Raw genomic sequence first — 24,906 nt, forward strand, 5'->3', positions numbered from 1 at the left:
TATATCCAATTATAAAATTTTAAATTTTAAAAATAATTAAAATCAAGTAGACCTATAAATATATGAAAATTTTGAAAATAGATGGTGCAGATAATATGTTGTAAAATGCATTATTTCTGATTAATCAAAAGGTTTGTCAACATTAAAACTACATTTATCAATGGATTTTTGAGGGGATTTGTAATTCTACATCATAAGATAGCATCCGTATGCCAACTGCATCCACAAACTTTTTCCTTAAAAATAGAGAAGATGGATGTAAATATTTTTGGATTTGAAATTTTGGATAAGTCATGAAGCGAGGACTTAATAATTTGATAGGGCTGCAGGCCTATCAGAAAAGAGAGTAAAAAGGAAGCGAAGCAAACGAGGGGATCGAGACGACGTACGTGTTCTCCAACGAAAAATTCCCCACACGGTTAACCTCTTCCTGCCACGTGGCACTATACAAGAGCCTCGTGTGCAGGAAAGACGAATGTTTCGGCCGAATCATATAAACTTTCGATATCTTTACCTAATATACCCTTACCATTTTCATTAATGTTTTTAAGGCCTTAGTCGAAGCCCCATCCTATATTACGGCAGAGTCTTGATGACAAAAGGAAGCAAGGAGCCAAAGCCTATGTCAAATATTTTGGGGTTATTTTATTTTTTTATTTTTATTTTTTATTTTTTGGATCTTAGAATTCTTATTCGAAGCTTCATCTTAGATGCCTTTTTTATTTATTTATAGGAAAAAAAAGTTCATACAAGGTGTTAATTTTATACTATTGAAGTAATGCGCTCCTCAAAAACCCCATAAGAAGGTTGTTTTAATATTAGAAAATGCTCAAGTTTATTATCTCAATCTTGAGATATAGATCAAAATCCAAGTTATGAAAATAGTGCATATTGTAATGCATCGTGTAATGCATTGTCTAGACCATTCATTTTCAAAAGATTTTAATAGTATATGGATTTGCTTGATTTGCATCATGTTTAGAGCTTTAAATTTCACAATTAAAAGGTGACAATTGATTTTGGTGGCATTAGAAACCTTTTCGGTATAAAAAATGTATATTTAGTGTCGTCTTGAAAATGCGCTTTACTTTTAAGGAATAAGTTTATATAAGGTTGCAACCATACCTCTATAGCTATGGATGCACTTCAAAAATCTATTGGAAAAGGTAGTTTGAATGTTGAAAAATCCTTTGATTGATCATCTCGACATCAAGATGTATGACCATGAAAAATAAAAAGATTTGAAGTCTAAAAAATAGTGCATTTTACAACATATTATCTACACCGTCCATTTTCAAGATTTTCATATGTTTATAGATATACTTGATTTTAGCCATTTTTGAATTTTAAAATTCATAATTAGATATAAAAATAGATTTTGAGATAATCCTAATAATAATTTACATCAAAATTATATACCATGATAAAATTTGAAGGTGCACCTTACGTCTACATCTACGGATGCATCCGTATACCAAATGCACCCTTACTTTAATAGTATAAAGTTGACACCTTATATAAACCTCACCCTTATTTATATTTGAGGACCCTTGACAATCACCTACTTGTGTAATGAACATGAAAGTGTTTTTTACGGTTTTTGTTTAAAAGTAGCACCAAAATTATTGCCTTAAAATGCAGTTGTGGCCCTCACTATATGTGGTTGTTTGGTTGGTTTGACAAACACTTACTTCTAAGTAGGTTAGCCAAACAAACTCTTCCAATTCTATAATTTAAAAAATGTATTGAAAATTGTTGCAAACCACTCACATGCACTACCCAGGAGATTAGCCAAAATTGATTTCTAATGGTGCCTTATTTATATTTTTCACAAAACTATGCTATACATAGTTATCAAGATCGGACCGGATTGCTAATTAGGGCCTAGGCTGGTTTGGTTCAAAGAAAAATTGAATTTGGTCGAAAACTCATGAAAATAAATGTTTGAATAGTTTTTGCTGGTCAGACCAATTGGTTTTGAACAGTTAGATTGGCCAAAAAATGATGCGCACTTGTTTTTCATTTATTTTTTTTAAATATGATTCTAGTGGTTCGACTGGTGGTCGAATCAATATAATTGGACAAGACACATCACTGATTCAACTGTCGTTCTAAAGGGAACTATTTTGTAGAATTGCAACTTTATAAAGTGCAATCTCAAATATCATTGCAAAATGCAGCTCGAAGGCTGAAAACCTCAGACATTGATCATCTTAAGGTGATATCAAGTCTTAAAAATGGTCCATCTTGCAATGTAATTTTTGGATGATCTATTTGAGCAAGCATAAGTGCACGAGATTTACGCATTGTTCAAGTTTCAAGTCTAACAATTGGGAGGTGAAAAATAGACTTGTATGCCATAACAAAAGTTTTCGTTGTTGTATTTTGTTATGAAAAAATACTAAGTGCTATTTCCAAATTATATATCATTTGAAATATATGTCTCATTTTTCGGCAAGGACACTCATAATAGCTACCTTTACTGAGTTATATTAGTAAGGGGCAAGTATTGTCTAAAACCTTAATCTCATTTTTCCAATAAAAACATTAACATATATTACTCATTTTTCAGCTAGGACACTCACATTGAGAGCCTCTGCTGGTTTATATTTAAAAAGAGCAAATATCGTCTAGAACCTCAACCTCATTTTTCAACAAAAATAAACGTTGGGTGCCTTTTGCTAATCTACGTCAATAAGGAGCAAATATTGTATAGAAAACTTCACTTTCTAGTAAGGTTGTACATGTGGATTTGCCAAACATGGTAATTCACTAACCTTATGAAATCTAGATTTAGCCTCGGCCTTACTAAAACCCCACCCAAAAAAGTGGAAAATACATCCAAGGTGTGGTTCGCACGAGGTTGTAACCTTAAACAATTAAAGTAAGACACACATCCAAAATTTATCATAAGATGTAATTTAGATGCAAAAAATTATTAGGATAGTATAAGAATTCAATTTTATATCTAAATATAAAAGTTTAAACTCCAAAATTCCTCAAATCAAGTAGATATGTGAGCATATGAAAATCTAAAAAATAGACAGTATATATAATTTATTGCAAAATGTATTATTTTTAGGACTCAAAAATCTTTTTTGTTTTCATATTTATACATTTCGATGTTGAGATGATCAATTAGAGGTTTTTCTTTTTTTGGATAAATAGTTAGAGGTTTTTCTAACATTAAAACAACATTTTTCAATGTTTTTTTGGTGCACCTAAATTCTACCTCTTAAGATTGCAACATTATATAAACTAGGAGTGGCAACATGTCGGGTAAAACCGGATCCAAACCCAACTGAACCTAACCAGACTCGATCGAACTCAATCCAAAAATTAAAATATCTATTTATTTACCTATATTTAAATATATTTCATAAATTGAGACCCAAAAACTTTTACTTGACATGGACCCGTATTTGACTCGATCTGAACCCGAATAGTATTTGACTCTAAATTTTGAATCCAGACCTGACCTACCGGGTCCAATATTTAGACCTATTTCCAGACCCGGATCGGGTTTTTCCCTCGGGTCCCGGGGCGAGTCCGGGTCCATTGCCACACCTAATTATTTATAAACTTGCCATGACAAAGGCTATGATGGTAAATGATAAAACTTGAAAAGTCCATGGTTTTGTGTCATTAAGTGAAAATCTAGGGGCAAATCCGTCCTTTTATATTTTCAATCCACTAAGGAGGGTTAGAAAATCCATTTCTTTTATCCTCTGCAACCTCTGTTACGAATTTGATGTAAATCTTCTTCCCATGCAATTTGAAGAACGTAGAGAGAGAAAGTTCATGTGATATGTAGAGAGAGAAAGTTCATGTGATATGTAGAGAGAGAGAACATTTGAAGAGCGTAGAGAGAGAGAGATGTTTCTTGATCCGCAGAGAGAGAGAGAGCTTTTGATATGAGACAGGAGGAGGTTTATTGGGTGTTTCTCTCTCTTCCTCAAGTGAGCGAGCTGCAAGGTTCAGAGAGATGACTACTGGGAATAAAAAGAAGAAGAAGGTTTGAAATGTAAACCTTTTCTGGTGTCCTGTCCATTGAACTCTTTTGTATTCAGAGTGAAAATATCTTCTTGATGTGTTTTAGAGAAAGAGAGTAAAATATCTTCTTGATGTGAGAGAGAGTAAAATGTCTTCTTGATGTGTTTTAGAGAGAGAGAGTAAAACATCTTCTTGATGTGAGAGAGAGAGTGAAAATGTTTTCTTGATGTGTTTGTGTGAGGGAGAGTAAAATGGCTTCTTGATGAGAGAGAGTAAAACTTCTTGATATGTTAGAGAGAGAGATATCTTCTTGATGTTTTGTGAGAGAGAGTAAAATGGCTTCCTATGAGAGAGAGTAAAATGTCTTCTTGATGAGAGAGAGAGAGAGCAAAATGTCTGGTTGATGTGTTCGAGAGAGAGGGCACAATGTCTTGCCGATGTGTTAGAGAGAGAGAGAGAGAGAGAGAGAGAGAGAGAGAATTTCTTATCATCGTTTCATCGCTTTGGTCTTTACAGGCTTTTTATTTTCTTTTTCTTTTTTGCTAGTTCTTTCTCTGTGTTTTTCGGAGAGAGAGAGAGAGAGAGAGCAATTACTATCATCGTTTCATCGCATTGGTATTTACAGGTTTTTTTTTTTTCTATTTCTTTGTCTGTGTTTTCGGTTTTCTTTGGTGCTGTTTATAGTGAGGAATTGTAAACATTTTTATTATTTCTGGTTTCTTATTCACTGATACAATTAGTTTAATTATCTGTAAAATAAAACTGAAATTTTAGGGATTTAAGGGCTAAATATATTTTTTATTTTTCTTTTTTCCAATGGTTCTTGAAAAATTGTTTGAAACTTTCTGGTTCTCATCCCTGTAAAATTCCCAAACTTCATAGCTTTAGCCTTTAGCAATTCATTAATTTTTGAGTTTTGAATCTTTCCAATGGTTATTTGGAAATAGTTCAAATTTTCTATTTCTGAATCTCTGTGAAATTTCAAATATCAAATCTTTAGCCATTTTCATCGATAAATATTAGAGGATAGTATGATTCTCTGAATGATTTCTTTCATGGTGAAAAGTACCTTTTCTGATCATTATTTTCCGAGCTTTGGACAAGATAGAATCTCTCTCTCTCTCTCTCTCTCTCTCTCTCTCTGTGTCTGTGTGTTTGGGATCCCTCTGCTTATGCATGGAATTCCATCATTTTGTTTAATCTCTCACTAAATTATTGAAAGTGAAAAATGTGGTCTTTCTTTCTCTAAGATTTGTTATTCTGGTTTCTGGATTTTTCAGCCATTTGTTCCAAGAATCTTTGGGTCGAAAGGGAGACATCGGAGAAGTAATTTATTCGATGCCTCAGGTTTGTCATCACACGCTATCTTACCCCATAAGCAAAATGGTTTAAATCACCTTTGAATATCTTATTTTCTCTCTCATCTTTGTATTGTTTTTGTTTTAATTTTCTCTGCATTTCCTCTGAATTCAACTTTATCTAGCAACTTGTGTTCTTATTTTTAAGAGAGAGAGAGAGAGAGAGAGAGAGAGAGAGAGAGATGCTGTATCTGTTATAGGAAGCTATTGGTTAGATGCTGTTATAAGGAGCTTTTGGTAATACTTCTTCTTAATCTTTCTTCTACTAATTGTGCTAAATTGAAACAGACAATGAGAATGAGAAGAGCTCTTCATATGGTTCTGTATTTTTGGAAACGCCCCAATTGATCCAGACAAGCTTTCCAGGTGCAAAAAATAACCTCGCTCTCTCTCTCTCTCTCTCTCTATCCATTTTTTGTTATAGTTTGCTATGGTATTGAAAGGATGTGCCTCTCTCTCTCTCTCTTTTCACAGGGTTATTGCCTTCTGGTGTTTAGAAAGGAATAGTCTCCCCCTCTCTCTCTCTCTCTTGTTTAGAAAGGAATAGACTCTCTCTCTCTCCCCTCACAGGGCAGGGGTATAGGTTGATGTTGTTTAGGGAGAGAAGTCTCTCTCTGCACTGTGCGTGTGTGTGTTTCTATCAATTGTGATACAATTGACAAACTCTCTCTCTCTCTTGACACGTACACTTACCCCAACACAAACACCCACACACTGTGCTATAGTTAAAATACATTTGCTGAAATTTTGCATAGTATCCTGTTGGTTATGCCTACCTTTGAGGATGAATTCTGATTTTTCTCATATGACTTTCTTTCATGGAGCATCTGGTATGCAGAGACACAGAGTACTACTCCAGTAGTACTTAGTCCTGTCAATTTGAACGGACCCCAACCTGCCACCCCTCAAATGATCGACAGCCAGACTTTCCGGTAATGCCTATAAATTTATAATTTCTTGAAATTGGGTTGTTTAGATTGATAAGTAGACTTTTTTCCACTGTTTTCTGAGTTTGGTTTCGAATAAAGCCCAAAGCTTGAAAATTGGCTGCATAGATCTCTGTCTGTCTTTGGGGCCTCTCTCTCTCCCTCTCTCTCTCTCTCTCTCTCTCTCTCTCTCTCTCTCTTCTGAGTATCTTTAGCCCTTCGCATCTCTATCTCTGATAAAATTATGAATTTTTATGTTCGTATTCTATTTCCAGGATCTTTGTGGTTACATGGAATGTGGGAGGAAAGCCCCCACACAATGGGTTTAGTCTAGACAGTTTTCTGAGAGTTGATGAACCAGCTGATATATATGTTCTTGGGTATGCTCTCTTTCATCAATTTTTTTTTGAGATGATTTATTTAAATTATGCTGAAGAAGTTACTTAAATTTCCCTGACTTTTGTGGTTAACTTAGCTTGGTGACTTTTGTTAAACACTCAAAACAATCCTTATTTTCTAAATATTGATAGGTATCATAGGCTTGGTAGCGATATCTCAAACAATGTTTTAAAGTTTGGCAAAGTTTGAACAGTTTTTGGTTTTTGGAGGCAGGATTCATGCTCTAATTATCAACAATTGGTTTTATGTTCTGTGTTTTAACTGGAAAATTTGGATGGCTTTCCAAATCTTAATCCATTTTTAGTTCAAAATATTTGTTCTGCTGCTATATTAACTTTTGAATTAGTGGATACGTTGTTGCGCCATTGTTTTTTCATATGTAGCTAAAAAGGAAAAATGCTGCGTGAAATTTCAATTCATGATCATCATCCTACATCCCGTCACATCTATGGATTTTAGTTCTTTAATGCTTTATAGATAGATATGGTTTATTGCTTGTTCTCCTGTCTATTGGGTATTTAGTTGATATTGATATCTTCTTGAATGGTCTAAGAAGGGTGAGAACCTTAAACTTTCCTTAACCCGTCTCAAGCCCGGGTAAAAGAGGTGGGTTGTGTTAGGTAGGCAGCCAACATAAAACCTTGCCAAAACTTTTTACTTTCCATTGATACCTTCCTGAAATATTGTTGTTTCAAACTAAAATATAAAACCTTCACCCAAAAATTGGAACAATGGATATTAGTTTTGTACATGTTTTTCTCTTTGCAGTAATATTTTGTTGATTATTGTTCTGACAATATTTTGGGAACTGACTACCCAAAGTCGGTATTGAGATTGCAGCATAATGTTTTCAATAATTTCATCCCCATTGTGAACATTGTCTTAATTTCTTTTAGCCAATTTTATACAAAGCTCTGAACTTTGGAGCCACTAAGCACAGTATCACGCATCCTGACGGGTACAACTGGTTTGTTTCCTTTCTCTCCAATTATAACCGGACCTCTCTCTTTGGTGGTGGCTTAGTGTGAATGTTTATATTTTCCTCTTTATACTAATTATTTCTTTAGTATTTGTGCGTCTCTCTTTCTTCTCTACTTCTCACTATTATTCTTTTCCTGCTGTGGTTCTGGGTAAGCACAACTGAATGTGTTCACTGTAGGCACTCTCCAGGCTTAGCAATTCCTTCCCCCACCCCCCCACCTTTTCTGAATTGAGCAGTATGAATGGACTCTCTCTCTCTCTCTCTCTCTCTCTCTCTCATATTCCTTTATTCTGCTTTTTGTTTCTTCAGGTTCCAGGAAATAGTTCCTTTGAATGCGGGCAATGTGCTGGTTATAGAGGACAACGAACCAGCTGCAAAGTGGTTGCATCTCATTAACCAAGCCCTGAACAAACCACCATTAGTTGATGCAGGTCATAGACCCTACAATGCAAGAACCACTAGTGGATTGCTCTTCTTCCAGAAAACCTCTCTAAAGGCTGTAAGCAAAAACTTTAGATCACCAGAGTGTGGAAAGCACCTCAAGACCTGCAACAGCTCTCATGAGGCAGAGAAGAGGAAGGTTGATACATGTTTTAGATGTCAGCAAGCTTCTGCTAAGGATGATAACTCCTTCACAGAAGAGGAGGAATTGGATGGGAATGGATTTTTAGAGAGAGAAATGAATGTGGTAAATAACAATAACAACAATGGTTATTATCTAATAGCAAGCAAGCAGATGGTGGGGATATTTGTTAGTGTTTGGGTGAGGAAGGAATTGGTGCAGCATATTACCCACTTGAGAGTGTCTTGCATGGGGCGTGGGATCATGGGCTGCCTAGGAAACAAGGTAATTTCTCTCTTTTCGATTTGTTTTCTTTTTATACTATTTGGGTTATATCTGTCGTTCTACTATGCGTCATGCATTTCTTTCTTTCTCTCTGTTATATACTGTAGAAGATACATACCTCTTTATCTGTTTCTGTTTTCATGGGTTATCTTGGAAGTAAACCACACACACTCTATTGCTCTTGCTAAGCTTGGAAGTAGAATGGTTAGAAAACTTAATTCTTCCAACAATTGTGATCGCAGGAAAATTATTTTTGTCATCGTTAATGTGTGTCTAACTGCTTGAAAAATGTTTTACAGTCACTTATCTAAGGACTAGAGAAGCAATTTTGCGCATTTCCCTTAAGGTAAGGGAGACACTTAACCGAACTTTTTTTAATGTTCTTGCCTGTCTGATGCAGCCTAGAAGTTTAAGTTTGTTTTTGTCCTACGCTAAGTCACCAACATCCTTAGTGCTTCCTTCCTTGCTATCATTATCAAAATCTGTGTTATTCTCACTCTTGGACGGGGTTTCTGAATCATGTTTTCCTCTGAACTAGGAGAAATCATTGTGTTTTTTTGAGGAGGAAATCCATTCGTCAAGTTCATCAACTCATTGTGTTTACTCCCATTCTTGATGCAACCAAGATGTTTTTTTAAATAAAGTAGCTTTGACCTAGAAACCATATTTAAAAAGTTACACAGAAACCAGTTGTTGATTACAATCACCAACTTACTCATCATTAGGCTTTCATTTTGGCAATAGGTGCTATGGTCTCCTCCAAGTTACTGCCATACTGGCATGGTCCTTGGCTACAGGCCTAATTTGTCATTCCAATGCAATGGACCATCTGCATTCACTTTGGCCTTGCAGACATAACAATACTCACAATGCCTTTTCCCTTTAGGTATGCTCAAATATCCACTTCGTTTAAGGCTTCAAGCTCTTTCCTACAGTACATGTTACCCCCTTGTCTGGGGGGATGCCCCACTGAAAAGGGACCACTTGATTGAAAGAAGTTACAGAGGCTTAGAGAGATTTAGATTTTATGGAACAGTTGTTTAATTTAATAGGAAATGTAATACCTTTTTTTTTTCCACAAATTGTTAATACAAAAATGTAACTCAATGCCCCAATGAGGGCTTCAGTTGGAGGGATAAGGCGACCACTCTAGTAGGTATGGAACCATTGAGTTGAAGGAACATTTCGATTGAAACTTCGTTAAAACAGGTGGTTAGGATATGGTTAACTATGGTTGGTAAAGACCCCAAAAATGTAAAGAGCACAATTCTGCAAGGTGGCTGTATGAGGAGGAACAAACTTAACTTGGTTGGAAGATCTATGGGTAATTTTCAGATGAAATCGTCAAATTTTACTCAAGAGGTACATCGCCCCTGATTTGGTGGGGAGAGGGCCTGTGACGGTATTTTACATTTTAGTAGCCTCTCTGAGAAATATATTTGTCCATAGAATGTTACATGTACATCTTATGATTAGAATTTTTCCACTACAAGTTATTGCCCAACCGTCATGGCCTGGAGTTTGCGCAGGAGTGCAATGGGACTCATAATTGTCTTATCTCACATCCATTTTAGTTTACTATTTTCTTGGTATCCCTTGATTTCCAAACATTACTATATATTTCCATTTATTCCCATTTCTAAGTGCTCTTTTGTTTCAAAGGGTGAACCTTGTCAATGAGTATTTGTCCTCAAGAAATGAGTTCCTTGCCAAGCCTGTGTGTATGCACGAACCACAACAGAGTTGAGTTTGATGAAGGGCATAGTATTTTGGTTGGATAGATTAGAAAATTTGTGTCCTTATGCAGAAATAGCAGCCTTGATATAATCGTACACAACACATGCAAGACAGGTGAAATGTTCTCTGTCGGTTATCATGCAGAAACTTTCTTTTAAAATACACATGAATTATGTTTTTGTATCTTGCTGTTCTCCTTGTTTTGTTCTATTAAGTAAATTTCTTATCTTACACTTTCAGGTTTTAGTTTCTTACATAGGATAACTTCCTCTCTACTTATGCATACAAACTACCTATGCTATTGGGTTTAGTTTCATTTTCTTTTGTTCTACTTTGTTTTACATTTTTTCTGAAAGTGGTATCTCTTTCTACTTGTTTTGATTGTTATCTTCTGTTTCCAGGGGTGTATATCTGTGAGCATGTCTTTGTATCAGACCAGCTTTTGTTTCGTGTGTAGTCATTTGGCTTCTGGGGAGAAGGATGGGGACGAACTTAGGAGGAACTCTGATGTAATAGAGATACTTAAAAATACCCAATTCCCAAAGATATGCAAGGTTCCTGGGCATAGGATTCCTGAGAAAATTCTCCAGCACGAGTAATCATCTCTTTCTCCATAGTTCTTCCTTCTTTGGCTTTTTCTTTGTTCAGCTAAATTTTTGCTTTCACCTATGTGTGTTTCTCTTCAATGCCCAGATGAATGGCAAAGTTTTGGTGAGTCAGCTGATTCATTTGTCTGCCCTCATTTTCAAGGGATTTAGGAAACCCGAAACACATCCCAACTCACTATAAAAGCATTTCCATCTCAGATCCATGAATTTGGAGCTCCAAAAGATCTGATGATCGTTGAGGAGTTGGGTTATACAGTCAAAAAAAAGAGAGGAAGAAAATAGACCTTTTTAAGGCTCAAAATTCACTTTTTTCCAGATTCATGGTACTAGTGGGTTGAGCTGATAAACCTCTAAAATTTTGGAACTTGGATCCATCTTGGAGATGGACTTTGGAAGGGCAGACTCATTGCAATAGGTGTGCCCCTGGATGCACCTAAGCCCTACCCTTTAAGAAAATAATATGCAACTTGGAAAGACAAACTTTCCCACATTTTTAACCCAAAAAAAAAAAAGATTTCCCCACAATTTTGAAACTAGAACTCTTTCTTCTTTCAGATGTATTGTTTTAATAGTTATAGTTCCACAAGTGTTTCTGAAATCTGAAAAACAAGAGACGTGTGCAAAAGCTTAAACATGGGAAAAAGAGGGATTAATTGCTTTACCCTTGTTGTATTGATCTCTTCAACTAGATTTCAGGTTGGATAGTCATACCTACTAGCTCATGACATAGAGAAACTATGGTTACAAGTGCAAGAAGCTTGAGGGTGTACTTCATGAACTCTGTATCGTTCAATGTAGGTTAGAATTGGTCCTCTTGTGATGTGCTTTGCTAAAAAACTAATGATAGAATTTGGTATCTGAACGGAAAAAAGATATAAACAAAAGTTGACAAAGTGAGTTGGATGCCAAAATTAGATAAATGACAATGAAAATATGAACGAATAATAAGGCCCAATAACAAGAAAGAATGAAATCTCGGTATGAAGGATTTTATGGGACTTGTATTTTCTCATTATTCAATGACCATCTTTAGATAACCATGGACATTGAAGCTTCTGGTGCAGAGTGACGGAATCCTTGGTGATATGGGATTATAAGGATTTATAATCAGGATTTTATACTATATACTTGTAGAATGTAGTGTAATGTAGTCATCCCGGACATAGACCATTCATACATATCAACGGATGGTGGAGAAGAGCAGCTGGTCTGCCAACAAACATCTTCATCATCTAAGCCTTCTCCCAACTATTTGGGGATCTGCAGACAAACATGACAGGCTAAAAGCTTGGACAAAGTCTCACCTCCACATCCATTGATATGTATTGATGGTGGATGACCAATATGAGTATGTCGTACTACACCCAGAAGGAATATTGGATACTTTACCTCTGAATCCTCCCATATATTGGCTGTTTTATATCCGGCCAACTCCTTCCTAAGAGACTCAACCGAATCTTATGAAGAGTCATCTCGATATGATACGGCTTGGCATCGTGTGGAGTCCTAAAACTCCTTAAAGTTTCAAACTATTGCTTTTAAGTTAACTATAAATCAATTCTCATGGGAAAATTTTAGTGTTCATTAATATAATTTGGAGGTAACTACCCAGCCTTAGCTTCAATTACAATGGTTGAAGCCATAACTCAACTGCAAGGCACTTGCTGCACCTTCAGGTTATAGGTATGAACCCAAGCTCCGCTAACCTATCCCCACCACTCCACCAAAAAAATAGAAATAGGAAAATCAATACTGCTCGTATATGAAAAGTTGGGATGTTTTAAAGTTTTGTCAAAGATACGTCTCAGCAAAGACATAACATTGTTTCTATTCCTTCCCCCTGATTATATTTGCTGATTTCAAATGTGTGTCTATATTTTGGATAGCTATTTAAATAATCAGGTCTCTATGCAAGCTTTGTGTTATGGGTATTTTTGCAACCATGATTAAGTTTCCTTTTTTGATTTGTTGGATAAATATTGGATGAGTAGTCGTGTCATATGGTTCGGGGACTTGAACTACCGAATCGCCTTGAGCTATATGGAGACGAGGAAACTGCTCGAGGAATACAAGTGGGATGCTCTTCTTGAGAAGGATCAGGTGCCTCCATATTACTACTTGTTATTTGTTTATATATATTTATTTGAGATCTAAGCTTGTGCAGTTAGCCTGGAATTGAAATGTGGAGCCATGGTTTATTTTTTATTTTATTGTTAGTATTTGATGGGCAAAATGTACAATAAAACTACAAGGAAAGGAAAAGCTAGATTTGGAAATTAAAACTTGGGTTAATGGCTTAAAAGTTGGCTGGGGACTTTGGCCCAAACAGTACAAAATCCTTGCAAATATTGGAGATAGAAAAGCAGACAAATGGATGAAAAACAATATACTGATAATGATATAGAGAAACAAACAAGTGAATGATTTTCATCCAACAAAGAACTAGGATATCTATGGAGAAATAACTCTCAACTTCCAACAACGCTACATTAAGACTCATGGGAATATGTCTGAATTTGTGAACCCATTAGATTTTGTTGGTTTTAGAGCTTGGGTTAGTTATACCTTAAAATATGATCGCCTGAAAGGGCATAGCATCTAGTTAGGGGATGATGCCTTTGATTGGCTCCTTTCATTTCATTATTCCATATTTACTTTCTTTTATTCCACATAGTTTTGTTACATACTGTTAGAATGTACTTAAAAAACATTTGATTTAAATATGTGTGCTATTTTTTGGCATTGTGTTATTGTCTGTTACTGTTAATGGGGCTCCTTTATGTATTCTCGAAGTGATAAAGTGAAGGAGAATTTTCTCATTCTTCTCCAAAACGTTACATGGGATCAATGTCCAGGGATGAAACAAAACCATAAAGTAGCAACAACTGAATATCCAACCCTCCATTTCTATCATCAATCCTCTACCAAGAAGAATGAAATATCTCTCCCTCTCTATCCATTGTTTAGAACTTTAAACCGGATTCTCAAGAAGATTCAACTCCCTACCTGCAAGAAGCAAAAGCCCTATATTGTTTTATTTTGAAGAGGCATTCCCTAAAATAAGAGATTCAATTGTGTCTGTGAAATTTCAGTACAAAATACAAACCCTAAGATTGGCTTTCAGAAGGTGTGACAATGTCCACTTCCAAGATTTTTTCTCTCTAGAAATTTATTCTCTATCTATCTAATGCCTTGAATCTCTTTGCTCATGAAGTTTTCTTTATACTTTCCTTCTTCATATAAATAGGCCAACTACTTTCAAAAACCCGAGAACTCAATTTGACATCTTCTCAAATTTTTAGGGAAGAACGGTATAGTCTTGTCACTTTCATTTCACCACTTTTGGATACAAAATGGAGCCCATTGTGAGAACGTAAAATAAGACCCTTTAAAGAAGTCATACAATGCCAAACAATAGCTTCTACATATTTCATCACATGCATGTATGCTAACACTCCCCCTTAATAGGGGTGAGAATGGGTCAGATCGGGGTCGGATCCGACCAGATCCGGATCCGAGTCCAAACTAGATCCTGGATATTTAGATCCGGATCTAGATCCAGATTATTCTAGATATATACTATTTAAAAAAATTATATATATATAAAATAAAAATTTACTATTTAAAAAAGGCCAAGTTGGATCTGGATCTGCATCCAGGTCAGATCCACCTGTACCCGGATCTGATCCTAATTTCAATTTCGGACTTGACTTTTGGATCCGGATCCAGATTTTTGATCCAAATTTTGGGTCTATTCTCAAATCCGAATAGGGTCCGAAATCTGGGTTTCGGATCCGGATTGGGTCATTTCTCACCCTTATCCCTTAAGCCATCATGGTATGATTGGAAGCTTGTCTATGTCATGAGAGAGTTTCTTACTAGTGAGAGCCTTGGTCATAATATTTACAATTGATGTGTGTATATACTCTACAAGATATTCGGTCTTCCAATGCATTTACTGGGAACAAGAAAAGATGACTTCAAATTAGTAAAAAAGAGAGAGAAAGTCTAGAGTGAGGATCAAAGGTCTTGGTGAAGGATGAAGAGGTCAATGACAAGTACAGTGTTTATTTTCAAAGATTATTAAATGACGAACACAATGAGAATATAGTTGTAGAAGAAATCATTGGCATAAATGAGGACAGAGGTCATAAATACATTAGTAAGACTAGTATATTGGAAGTGAAAGAAGCTTTGAAGAGGATGAAGATGGGAAATGCTTTAGGACCAGATGGTATTCCGATTGAGGTTTGAAAGTGCATGGGGGAGATTGGCATTGACTGGCTGACCAAGTTGTTCAACAAGGTGCTGAGAACAAAGAAAACGCCAAACGAATGGAGGAAAAGTATTGTGATACTGATTTACAAGAACAAAGAACACATACAGAATTGTGCGAACTATCAAGGGATCAAACTTAATAACTTATAAGCCACACTATGAAGTTGTGGGAGAGAGTGACTGAGCAACGATTAAGGCATGAAACGAGTGTATCAAAAAACCAATTCAGTTTTGTGCTAGGGAGGTCAACAACCGAGGCTATTTTCCTACTTAGACAACTGATTGAGAAGTTTAGGGAGAAGGGAAAAGACCTCTACATGGTTTTTATTGATCTAGAGAAAGCTTATGATAAAGTACCTAGATGTTTGATTTGGTGGGTGTTGGAAAAGAAATGAGTCTCAAGGCACTACATCGACTTGGTGAGAGATGTACAAGGGAGCACTAACTAGTATACAAACAACTAGTGGCGAGACGAGTGATTTTTCAGTAACCCTAGATCTATATCAGGGACAACATTGAGCCCCTACCTCTTTGTCTTAGTTATGAAATTTTTGTTAGGCACCTACAAGATGAGGTGTTGTGGTGCATGTTGTTTTCGGATGACATAAGTTTGATTGATGATGTAAGCCCAAATCCAGTGGATCTTTAAGATTTCCAGAAGTAAATAGAGCTATATCAACATGCAAGATGGGTTTTGAACTCAATAAAAAATATCCACAAACATATGGCATGCAACTCTTATCAAAATACCCACAAAAAGTTGCTGTAAATTATTTGGAACTCAAGAGGATGTACAAATATCACTAACTTTGTAACCCACTAAAGAATCTCAACCAAAAATCAATTGCAACTATTGATAAGCTCTTCTAAGCAATCCCAATAGAATTTCCAGCAAGCATGCACTCATCAAAAACCCATCATAAACTATTCCAACAATAAAAGGCAATGCCCAATACCTTTTCCCTTCCTCAAACAATATTTCCCAACGTTCTTGTAGTATTTATAGATGCAAAAGATGAAGAAGAAAGTTGGAACAAACTCACCAAATTCGTATGAATTTGTAGGCACAGTTTGATAGCTTTTCTAGAGAGAGAATGTGGCTGAAAATGAGTTTTCAGCAATATATAGCACAAAATAGAACACAAGTTTCCTACAAAATAGTTGTTAACAAATAATCTAAAGAGAAAAAACTTCTTCGAGATGCAACACGGTGTTGGAATTGATCCTGTGACACTAGAGGGCTCTCACAGAGATAGGAGGCACGTCCTTTGTACCTAGCTCACAAGGAAGCATAAGAGAGAGAAAGAGGTTTTAGGGAGAGCAAGAGGTTTTAGGGAGATAAAGAGAGCTCGTGCTTAGTGCTCAGCTTCCCAAAACCCATTTCCATAAATATAGCTACAAAAAAGGAAAAAATAGAGAGACACATGTAGAGTGAAATGACAAGTGTTGCCTTTCAATAGCCACTTGTCCCTCTCTTCACATGAGTCTTTCTTATTCTCTACACAAAGCACTAGCTTATCTTAAAATATATTTTAATTAGGATTAAGTAGGGTAGAAAAGTAAATAAGTAAATTAAATTTTTTGGGCCCTTATTTTGTAAATATTTGGAGACACAATTTTCTCTAACAGATGAGACCCAAAATAATGTCAACACAATGTTAGAACTTCGAAAGAATGCTTTAGAATTTAAATGTTTTAAAATTAACTGAACTAAGACATAGTAAATTGAATGCAAGTTTACTAATAGGAGTAGAGACGCGGAAGGTAGTTAAGATTGACAGCTAAGAAATACCAAAAATAATAGAGAGACAAGGATATTGAGATGGATGAGTGACAAGACAAGAAGGGATAAAATAAAAAATGAACACATTCGGGAGAATTTAGGTGTGGCACTAATAGGCGATAAGATGAGAGAAAGTAGACTTAAGTAGGCAGGTGATGTATGGTGCATACCTATTACAACACCTATTACAAGGTACCAGTTAGTTCAAGTGGAATGCTAAAAAAAGGCAAGGGGTAGGCCCAAAAGGACATGGTTGGAAGTAGTGAGAGAAGATATGGGGACTTATAGCCTCACTGAGGGTATGGGCCTTAATAGAGCAGAATGTCCGAATAGGATTCATGTTCCCGACCCCAATTAGTTGGGAAAAGGATTTTAATGATGATAATGAACGCTTACAGATGTTATATTTCCTAATTGATTACTTTGCGCCATGTTACCTTTGATGAGGCTAATCCATACTATTTTGTTGATACTAATTTGGACTTATTTCTTTTTTAATGATTGATTTCAAAATGTAGAGGCTCTTGTGCAAGGGATCCATACTATTTTGTTGATACTAACTTGGACTTATTTCTTATTGAATGATTGATTTCAACATGTAGAGGCTCTTGTGCAAGGGGAGAATATGGAAAGATGAGTACCAGAACCTCTTTAACCTCTTCCTATTGTAGAGACATATACCGCAGCCATATCCCAATGAAGGCAAGCACCTCACCACCAAAGAGGTCTGATTTTGATGCCTCAATGGTTTCTACTAATGCAAGCCATGCACCACCGAAGAGACATCCTAGTCCTACTCCTATTCGATTTATATATCAAAGGGTCATATATAAGGGAGTCAAGATGTCAGACAAGAACCTACCTTAGACAACAATATACCAACTCCTTGCATCTCCACATCAATGCCTTCTTCACTTGTCTGCCTCACGAGCTCAGATCATACTCGACACCTTAGTTGATGTTATCCAGTGGATTGATATGTCTCCTTTGCTAATTTCTCTTATAATCATGTTATCCATATAATGAGTGTAGCTGAGATGATGATGTTGTCATGGATGAGTGACAAGATAAGCAAGGATAGAATTTGTAATGAATACATCCGAGGGAACTTAGGGGTGACTCAATTAGGCGATAAGATGATTAGAAAGTGGACTTAGGGGTGACTCAATTAACCTAGAACATCACCGATTCGGAAGGGCAATTTGGTTCAAGTGAAAGGCTCTAAGAGGGCAAGGGGAAGGCCCAAAAGGATATGGATGGAAGTAGTGAAAAGAAATATGCTGGCTTACGGTCTGACTAAGGGTATGACCCTTGATAGAGTGGAATAATGGAATAGGTTCGTGTAGCCGACCCAAATAGTTAGGATAAGATACAGATGATGATGATGGAATTTTATGATAGGCATTAAGAGTATAAGAACTCATGTTAGACAAATTAGCAATTTAAGATCAGCAATTGGGGAATGCTATGGAGGAAGAAATTGATGCCATATAACGAAATGAAACATGGGAGCTAGTTCTAGTATGTCCAAATAAATATGTGGATTCTGTATTGGTTTATAAAATAAAAGTTAAACAAGATGGAAGTGTAGAAAGATTCACTGCACGCTTTGGTAACCCCAGGATAGTATGGATTACACACTACAACAAACGTTTTTAGTTTTATAATCAAAACTGCAACCATAAGGGCTGCTATTGTTGTGGTGGCCATAAATGTATGGGAGCTCAACCATATGGATGTCAAACATGCATTTATGCATGAAACATTAATGGAAGTAGTCTATATGTCACGACCTGTTGATTTTGTTGATAACAAATTACCCACCACGTATGTGGACCAAGAAAAAAAAAAATGGAACTAAACAAGCTCTAAGAGCTTGGTCTGATAAATCCCTAAGTCATCAAAACAGAGGGGTTCATTCAAAGTTCTGAGCATAATTCTCCCTTCATCAACAAATGGTGATCACATATAAACCTCATACTCTTATAGGTTGATGACATGATGATTAAGAAGTTGGATATGTGAAACTAAAAACAAAGTTACATGAGGGACCTTGGAAGGTTAAGATCTTAGAAAGTGCATAAATTCTCAAGTTTGGTTCTATCTCAACAAAATGTGCAATAGAATTGCTTGTGAAATTTGCATGTTGGACCGCAAACTAATGGGAAACCCAGCTCAAGTAAATCCAACACTCCTAGCCACACAAGGGGAGATACTTCCAAATTCTACTCTATGGAAGTTTAGTTGGAGGTTTTCAATACTTGACCTTCATTGCTCATGCAATCAATAAGTATGCCAATTTATGGAAGAAAGCCACATATTGGGGCTGCAAAGAGAATATTGACACATGTCAATGGAACACCAAGCACCGGTTGTCCTTTGTCTCACAAGGTGGACTAAAATCAACAACTTTTTCTGATACTCATTGGGCAAGCTCTCTTGATGATGGAAGATCATTTGAGGCCTTTTGTATATTCTTAGGAAGAATCTTGTATCATGTAGTCAAGAAAAGCAAAAAAATATGGCTAAATCAATTCCTGAAGTAGAGTGTAGATCTATATCTAGTGCAACTTTAGAAGTTACAAGGTCATCCCATATATTCTCAGGAATGAGTATCCATTTAAAGAAGTGAGCCAACGTGCATATTCTCAGAAATGAGTATCTATTTAAAGAAGCCAGCCAGTGTGTATTGCGATAACAAAAATGGCATCAAGATGTCTAATATTTCAGTAAAACATGGGAAGATCATACATTTGTGTGTTGATCATGACTACATAAGAGATATGGTTTGTGATAATTAAATTTCTGTAAAGCATGTACACTTTTCAAATCAATTTGCAAATATTAAGATAGACAAGCTTTCCATGTGACCACTCAGCTTGAGGAGTAGTGTAATGATATTTATAAAATACATTTGATGTAAATATGTATATGCTATTGTTTGGCATTTCATTTTCAAAGGTTCTATTGTACATTATCTATAATGAGGGCTCCTTTATGTATCCTCTTAGTGATGAAATGAAACATATGAGAGTTTTTCATTCATCCCCAAAATCTTTACACATGTTTGCTTTCAAGATACATTTAGCTTCAAAAGGTTCGCATTATAGGAGTTCTCTTGTACTTCTCTTTTTCTTCTCAATCAGTATACTTGGGCAGTCAAACGGGGGCTTCAAATGAGGTTTTTACCTTTCCTAACACTATTTGGGCCTTGCACATTCTGAACTGATGCGCCTGTACTTTCTATGCTAGAATTGTAGCTTGTCAATAGATTGTGCTACTGAATATCCTAAAATGAGCTAACCAACCATGCATGACCATTTAGAGAGCAAGTCTAGGACATCTATAATTAGCTAGCAGGATCCTAGAGTTCATCAGATATCCTTGAGTGACTGGTGGCTTAAGCGCTCCAGGTGCACCATGTTTCTTGCATGGTAACCGTTGTGGAAGAGTAATTGCTACTTGTATCCAAAAGTGATGACCACATACCGAGTAGTGCCTGTGCATCATTCATGAATTAATACATGAAACATAATTCGGAATAATTATTTGCTACTTTCTCCTTGTTACTATTTGCTGTTTGTGTCTCAAGAAATTCTAAAATTCAAATAAATCATGTAGATATGCCTATTGAAATGTCTAAACGACAGCATATTCAGTTGTTTCTCTTGATCTTTGATTACTTTATGTACTCATGACTGAGCCCTTGGTTTTATGATAGCTCAAGATTGAGCGAGAAGCTGGGCGAGTTTTCAAGGGATGGAAGGAGGGGAAAATCTTCTTTGCTCCCACTTACAAGTACTCAAACAATTCTGATGCTTACTTTGGAGAAACTTTGATTTCAAAGAAAAAGCGAAGAACTCCTGCATGGTATGTTCTATAATTTTTGGTTGAGTTGAAGCGTCAAGGTTTGAGTGTTGTAGAAGAGAGAAGAGAAATAAGTAAAGCAATCTAGTTATGAAGATCCAGTGAATTATGGTGTGCCCATAAGCGACAGTCTCATCAGTGTGTAATGATGGATGGTGATGGAGAGAATGGGGTTCACCATTATGGTCATATTCTCTAGTAAAGCAATTACTAAAACAAGACTGTTTACCTTACATAAAGGTCACATTCCCCACTGTATTTGGGAGGCTGGGTGCATACCATCCATTGAACATGCTGAAAGTGCAAAAAAAAAACAAAAAAAAAAAATTCCTCGAACTTTGTGTGAAGAAATGAGACGCTCCAGACATGTGATTTTACACATATGGATTTAGGTATTTGTGTCCATTGTATATGATAAGTAATGATCTTATTTTATACCATCCCTAAATTATATACCATGTTGAGATGTAATATTTATTGTTGGTGTATCCATATTTATCATAGCAGATGTTGCGGATTCTACTCTAACTTGTCAGCAATACTAATCTTAAAAGCAAGTTTCAATGGACTATTATTTGTTTTGAGTGAAGTATAAAAATAAGACCATTCCCTTTCACAAACAAAGGTCACAAACACCCTAAGCTCTCAGATATAAAGCTGGATGGCTGGAATGTCATTTCTCTGCACAAAGTCACAGAAAAAATTTCTCAAATTTTGGGCACGGTCGATGGTACACCCCTAGCTACCTATTTCACAGCTAGCAGCTAGGAGTGATTGTGACTTTTTCATACTAAAGGCAAGTGGTCTTATTGTAGACTTTTCCTCTTATTGCTCCAGTTGAAGGAATGCTTTTCCCCTTGCTTCAGGTGTGATAGGATTTTATGGCATGGTGATGGGATAGGACAGTTGTCGTATGTTCGTTGTGAGTCTCGCTTCTCTGACCACAGGCCAGTGTGTGCGGTATTCACGGTAGACGTTGAGGTGTCTGATCTCAGATCACAGAGAAGCTTGCTCATCTCTGCCCCTTCTAGACTTGATTCAGAAGAGCTCTTGTGTCCCTCTCCTAGATACTATGCCCTCAAGAACTTGACTTTGTAAGTATTCTCTTACTACTTGAACAAGCCACACACATGTGAGAGCTCATTTGTGCGTGTTTATGCATGCACTCGAACCCCATTTATGCCTGTGTGTGCGCAGGCAGAGGGAGATTTTCCATGATGGACCAAAACCTGTGTGCTTTGCTCACTCATGTGCTTTATTTAGCACATGTGCCCATGCATGGGATACTGAATTCACAAAATGACAGTGTTATGCCTGTTTTGGAATCTGCATATTGTTGAAAAAAAATTTATTGTTAAGCTCACGGGGGTTGCATGGGAAACCCAGCTGTTGTATTAATTTATGAGAAAATTTTACAAAGGTAGCTAGTCATTCTATAGTACAATTTCTACAATGGGAAATCTATACAGAACTCTCTTAACCACACCATTTACACAAGGATTTAACTACATCATACTCTATCACACCATCTACACAAGGACTTCACTACATCATACACTATCACACCATTTACCCAAGGACTTCACTACATCATACTCTGTCTCACTCAAGGTCAATTGAGAATTTGTATTTCCCATTTTTATTATATGGCTCCTTCTCTACTCTTTGGGGAATTTTCATTTCCCATCTTTCATATACAACTCTTTGACTTCCATTCATTGTTCAAAAGAAGAACTTCATAAGGAAATGTATACAATGGGACCATTTACTTTTGATCAAGGAGGCATAATCATCATTGACTAAAATGGGGTGGTTGAAGATGTGTCAATGCTTAGGCACAAATTTCTCGATTGTTGTAACACACTTTAATATATTGGATTTCACATCTAATGACTAATTGTGATTGTGACCTCCATGTACCAAAAATAAATGGGTCTCCTAGTATACAATCCCATATGCCCTTTAAATTGTATTGAAAATCATGTTATGTTCTTAACTTTGGTGCCATATTGAATTACACCCTTTATTTGATTATAGATTTTTTTGGGTCTTCCATTTTTCAGGTATTAAATGCGAAATTGGTGGATTTGTTTTTTGAAATATACAAAATAACATACTGAGTATACAACATTATACGAAGATTTAATTAAGATGGGCGCACAAGTTACAGAGGTAAAATTACTTATTTTCTTTTGTTTTGTTTTTCCTATTGATCAAAAGATGAGCGAAATTACCAATTATCTCTTTTTTGTGCATTTTTTGCGGTTTCTTCTGAGAAAGAAACAAAGATCTTCGATATTGATGTAATTTTTGAATTCTTTGCGAAGTTTAGAAATGAACACAAAAGGTTCATGTTCTATAAAAGAAAAACCGTTTTGGTTTTGATATAAAATAAGAAATAAAAGAAAAGAAAGTAATTCTTTATATTTTTGTTATTCAACCCTGTATAGATTTAAAATATGATCATGGATTTGGCTGAAATTTTTTTCATATTTGCAAGGATAATTGAGGAATTTGTTTTTCTTGATATTGGCTCAATTCTGGGCTTTGTAGTTGTGAAATGTGCAGTGAACTGTGTTTGCGGGTGTATGTGTGTGTGAGAGAGAGATGAATGTGAACTGTGTGTTTGTGGGTGTGTGTGTGTGAGAGAGAGATGTCATGTTTCAAGCTTTGCTAGAGAGAGAGAGATGTCATGTTTCAAGCTTTGCTAGAGAGAGAGAGATGTCATGTTTCAAGCTTTGCTAGAGAGAGAGAGAGATGTCATGTTTCAAGCTTAGAGAAGAGAGGAAATGGTTTTTTGAGTAATTGAGAGAGAGAGGAAATGGTTTTCGAGTAGGATAAAGTTGATTAGATAACTTAGTTTAGGGGTGCAGTTTGTACAGAACCGAGGCTCTAAACAATCAAACTAAAGCATGCCTTCATTGTCAAAAACAAATGTGGTTTCCATACTGAAAATCTTTGTAGTAGCTTTAAAATATATTTTCATCTTTAATTACAAAATGTAAAGCTTAAAAAATAGTGTAGGTCAAGCATATATATGAAAAACTTAAAAATCTTGCAAATTGACGATTCAAAAATACATTGCAAGATGCATTATTTCTAAAACTTGAAATCTATTTTTTTCTTATGTTCATACATCTTGATGTTGAGATGATCAATTTGAGGATATTTGGACATCAAAACAATCTTTTCTAGTAAAAGGTTTTAGGTGGGCTCTAATTTGATTGTTTAGAAGCTTAGCTCTAGATAAACTTTTTCTTCTTTAAGGGAAAAGATAAAACATTAACATAGACCAAATTGATAAATATGGCATTTTAGAGAGAGAGAGAGAGACGGTTTTTGGGTTGATTAAGTGCAGTGATAATTTTCATTAGATAATTGTGAAAAAAAAAAATTCATTAGATAATTTAGTTTAAGGTTGTTCAAGGGAGAGAGAGAGAGATGGTTTTTGGGCTGATTAAGAGCAGGGATAAATTTCATCAGATAACGTAGTTCAAGATATTTAAGAGAAAAGACCAACATAGACAAGGACAAAGAAAAAAAAAAAAAAAGGCATCTTGATCGAAGATTACATGATTCTGGATGCTGTCATACTTTTTTGATTGATACGTTTGATTTTGATTTTGAGAGAGGTAAAGTCATGACATGCTATTTCTCTTATCAAACCAGAAACTTTTATCGCTTCCCCTTTGCCGAACTAGTGAGAGAGACGGTCGGGTTCAAAAAAGTCTTTTCCCAAGACAAAAAGGGCGAGAGAGAGGATAGGTCTAAAAAACTTTCTTTATAGAGAGAGAGCTCAAGATCATTACTTTTTTTTTTTTTGGGAAAGGTTTTTGTACTTCCCTTTCTCTTACCATCCAGCTGTCCAATTTTGATCAAGTGAGTCACTCACTTTTTTATCTTAGATATGATGTTTTAAATTATTTTATTTTTTTACTTTTTTATAAAAATTGTATGAATATGAAATTGGGTACATGTTATCCATTCATTGGGGCACGCGCCTATAAAAATATTAAATGTAATTTTTCGATAAGATATAATGATCAAAATACCTTTTGAAACTCTTAAAGGTATTTTGATCATTTTATATTATTGAAAATCTTATTTTTTTTATATTTTTCTCTAGTG

At 35.7% G+C, this 24,906-nt stretch overlaps 1 protein-coding gene across 12 annotated transcripts; it reads left to right on the forward strand.

Moving 5' to 3' along the window:
• The first annotated feature begins 3,714 nt into the window (after positions 1 to 3,714).
• LOC18425218 (type I inositol polyphosphate 5-phosphatase 10) lies at positions 3,715 to 23,202 on the forward strand. 12 transcript variants are annotated; one of them, XM_088870418.1, is made up of 11 exons: positions 3,715 to 4,024; positions 5,274 to 5,340; positions 5,640 to 5,717; positions 6,190 to 6,283; positions 6,553 to 6,657; positions 7,968 to 8,505; positions 10,644 to 10,837; positions 12,842 to 12,950; positions 20,633 to 20,781; positions 21,645 to 21,872; positions 22,816 to 23,202. In XM_088870418.1, the coding sequence occupies exons 4-11, from the start codon at positions 6,261 to 6,263 to the stop codon at positions 22,874 to 22,876; spliced, it is 1,407 nt and encodes a 468-aa protein (XP_088726544.1). In that variant the 5' UTR covers positions 3,715 to 4,024; positions 5,274 to 5,340; positions 5,640 to 5,717; positions 6,190 to 6,260; the 3' UTR covers positions 22,877 to 23,202. The 12 variants fall into 12 exon arrangements, 10 of the variants coding, with proteins under 10 accessions (XP_088726544.1, XP_088726654.1, XP_088726470.1 ...); XM_088870528.1 differs by having other exon boundaries at positions 22,842 to 23,202; XM_088870344.1 differs by having other exon boundaries at positions 3,715 to 4,015.
• The last annotated feature ends 1,704 nt before the right edge of the window (positions 23,203 to 24,906 follow it).

The sequence above is a fragment of the Amborella trichopoda genome, chromosome 1 (assembly GCF_054954075.1).
Source record: "Amborella trichopoda isolate Santa Cruz 75 chromosome 1, AtrichopodaSantaCruz75HAP2 v2.0, whole genome shotgun sequence".
In the NCBI taxonomy this organism is placed as follows: Eukaryota; Viridiplantae; Streptophyta; class Magnoliopsida; order Amborellales; family Amborellaceae; genus Amborella; species Amborella trichopoda.

Excerpts from the sequence above, each read along its gene's own strand:
- LOC18425218 (XM_088870344.1), top strand. The coding sequence starts at position 3,986 with ATGACTACTGGGAATAAAAAGAAGAAGAAG. Across the intron at positions 4,016-5,273 it reads GGAATAAAAAGAAGAAGAAG|CCATTTGTTCCAAGAATCTT; the intron begins GTTTGAAATGTA and ends TGGATTTTTCAG. Across the intron at positions 6,284-6,552 it reads ATCGACAGCCAGACTTTCCG|GATCTTTGTGGTTACATGGA; the intron begins GTAATGCCTATA and ends TTCTATTTCCAG.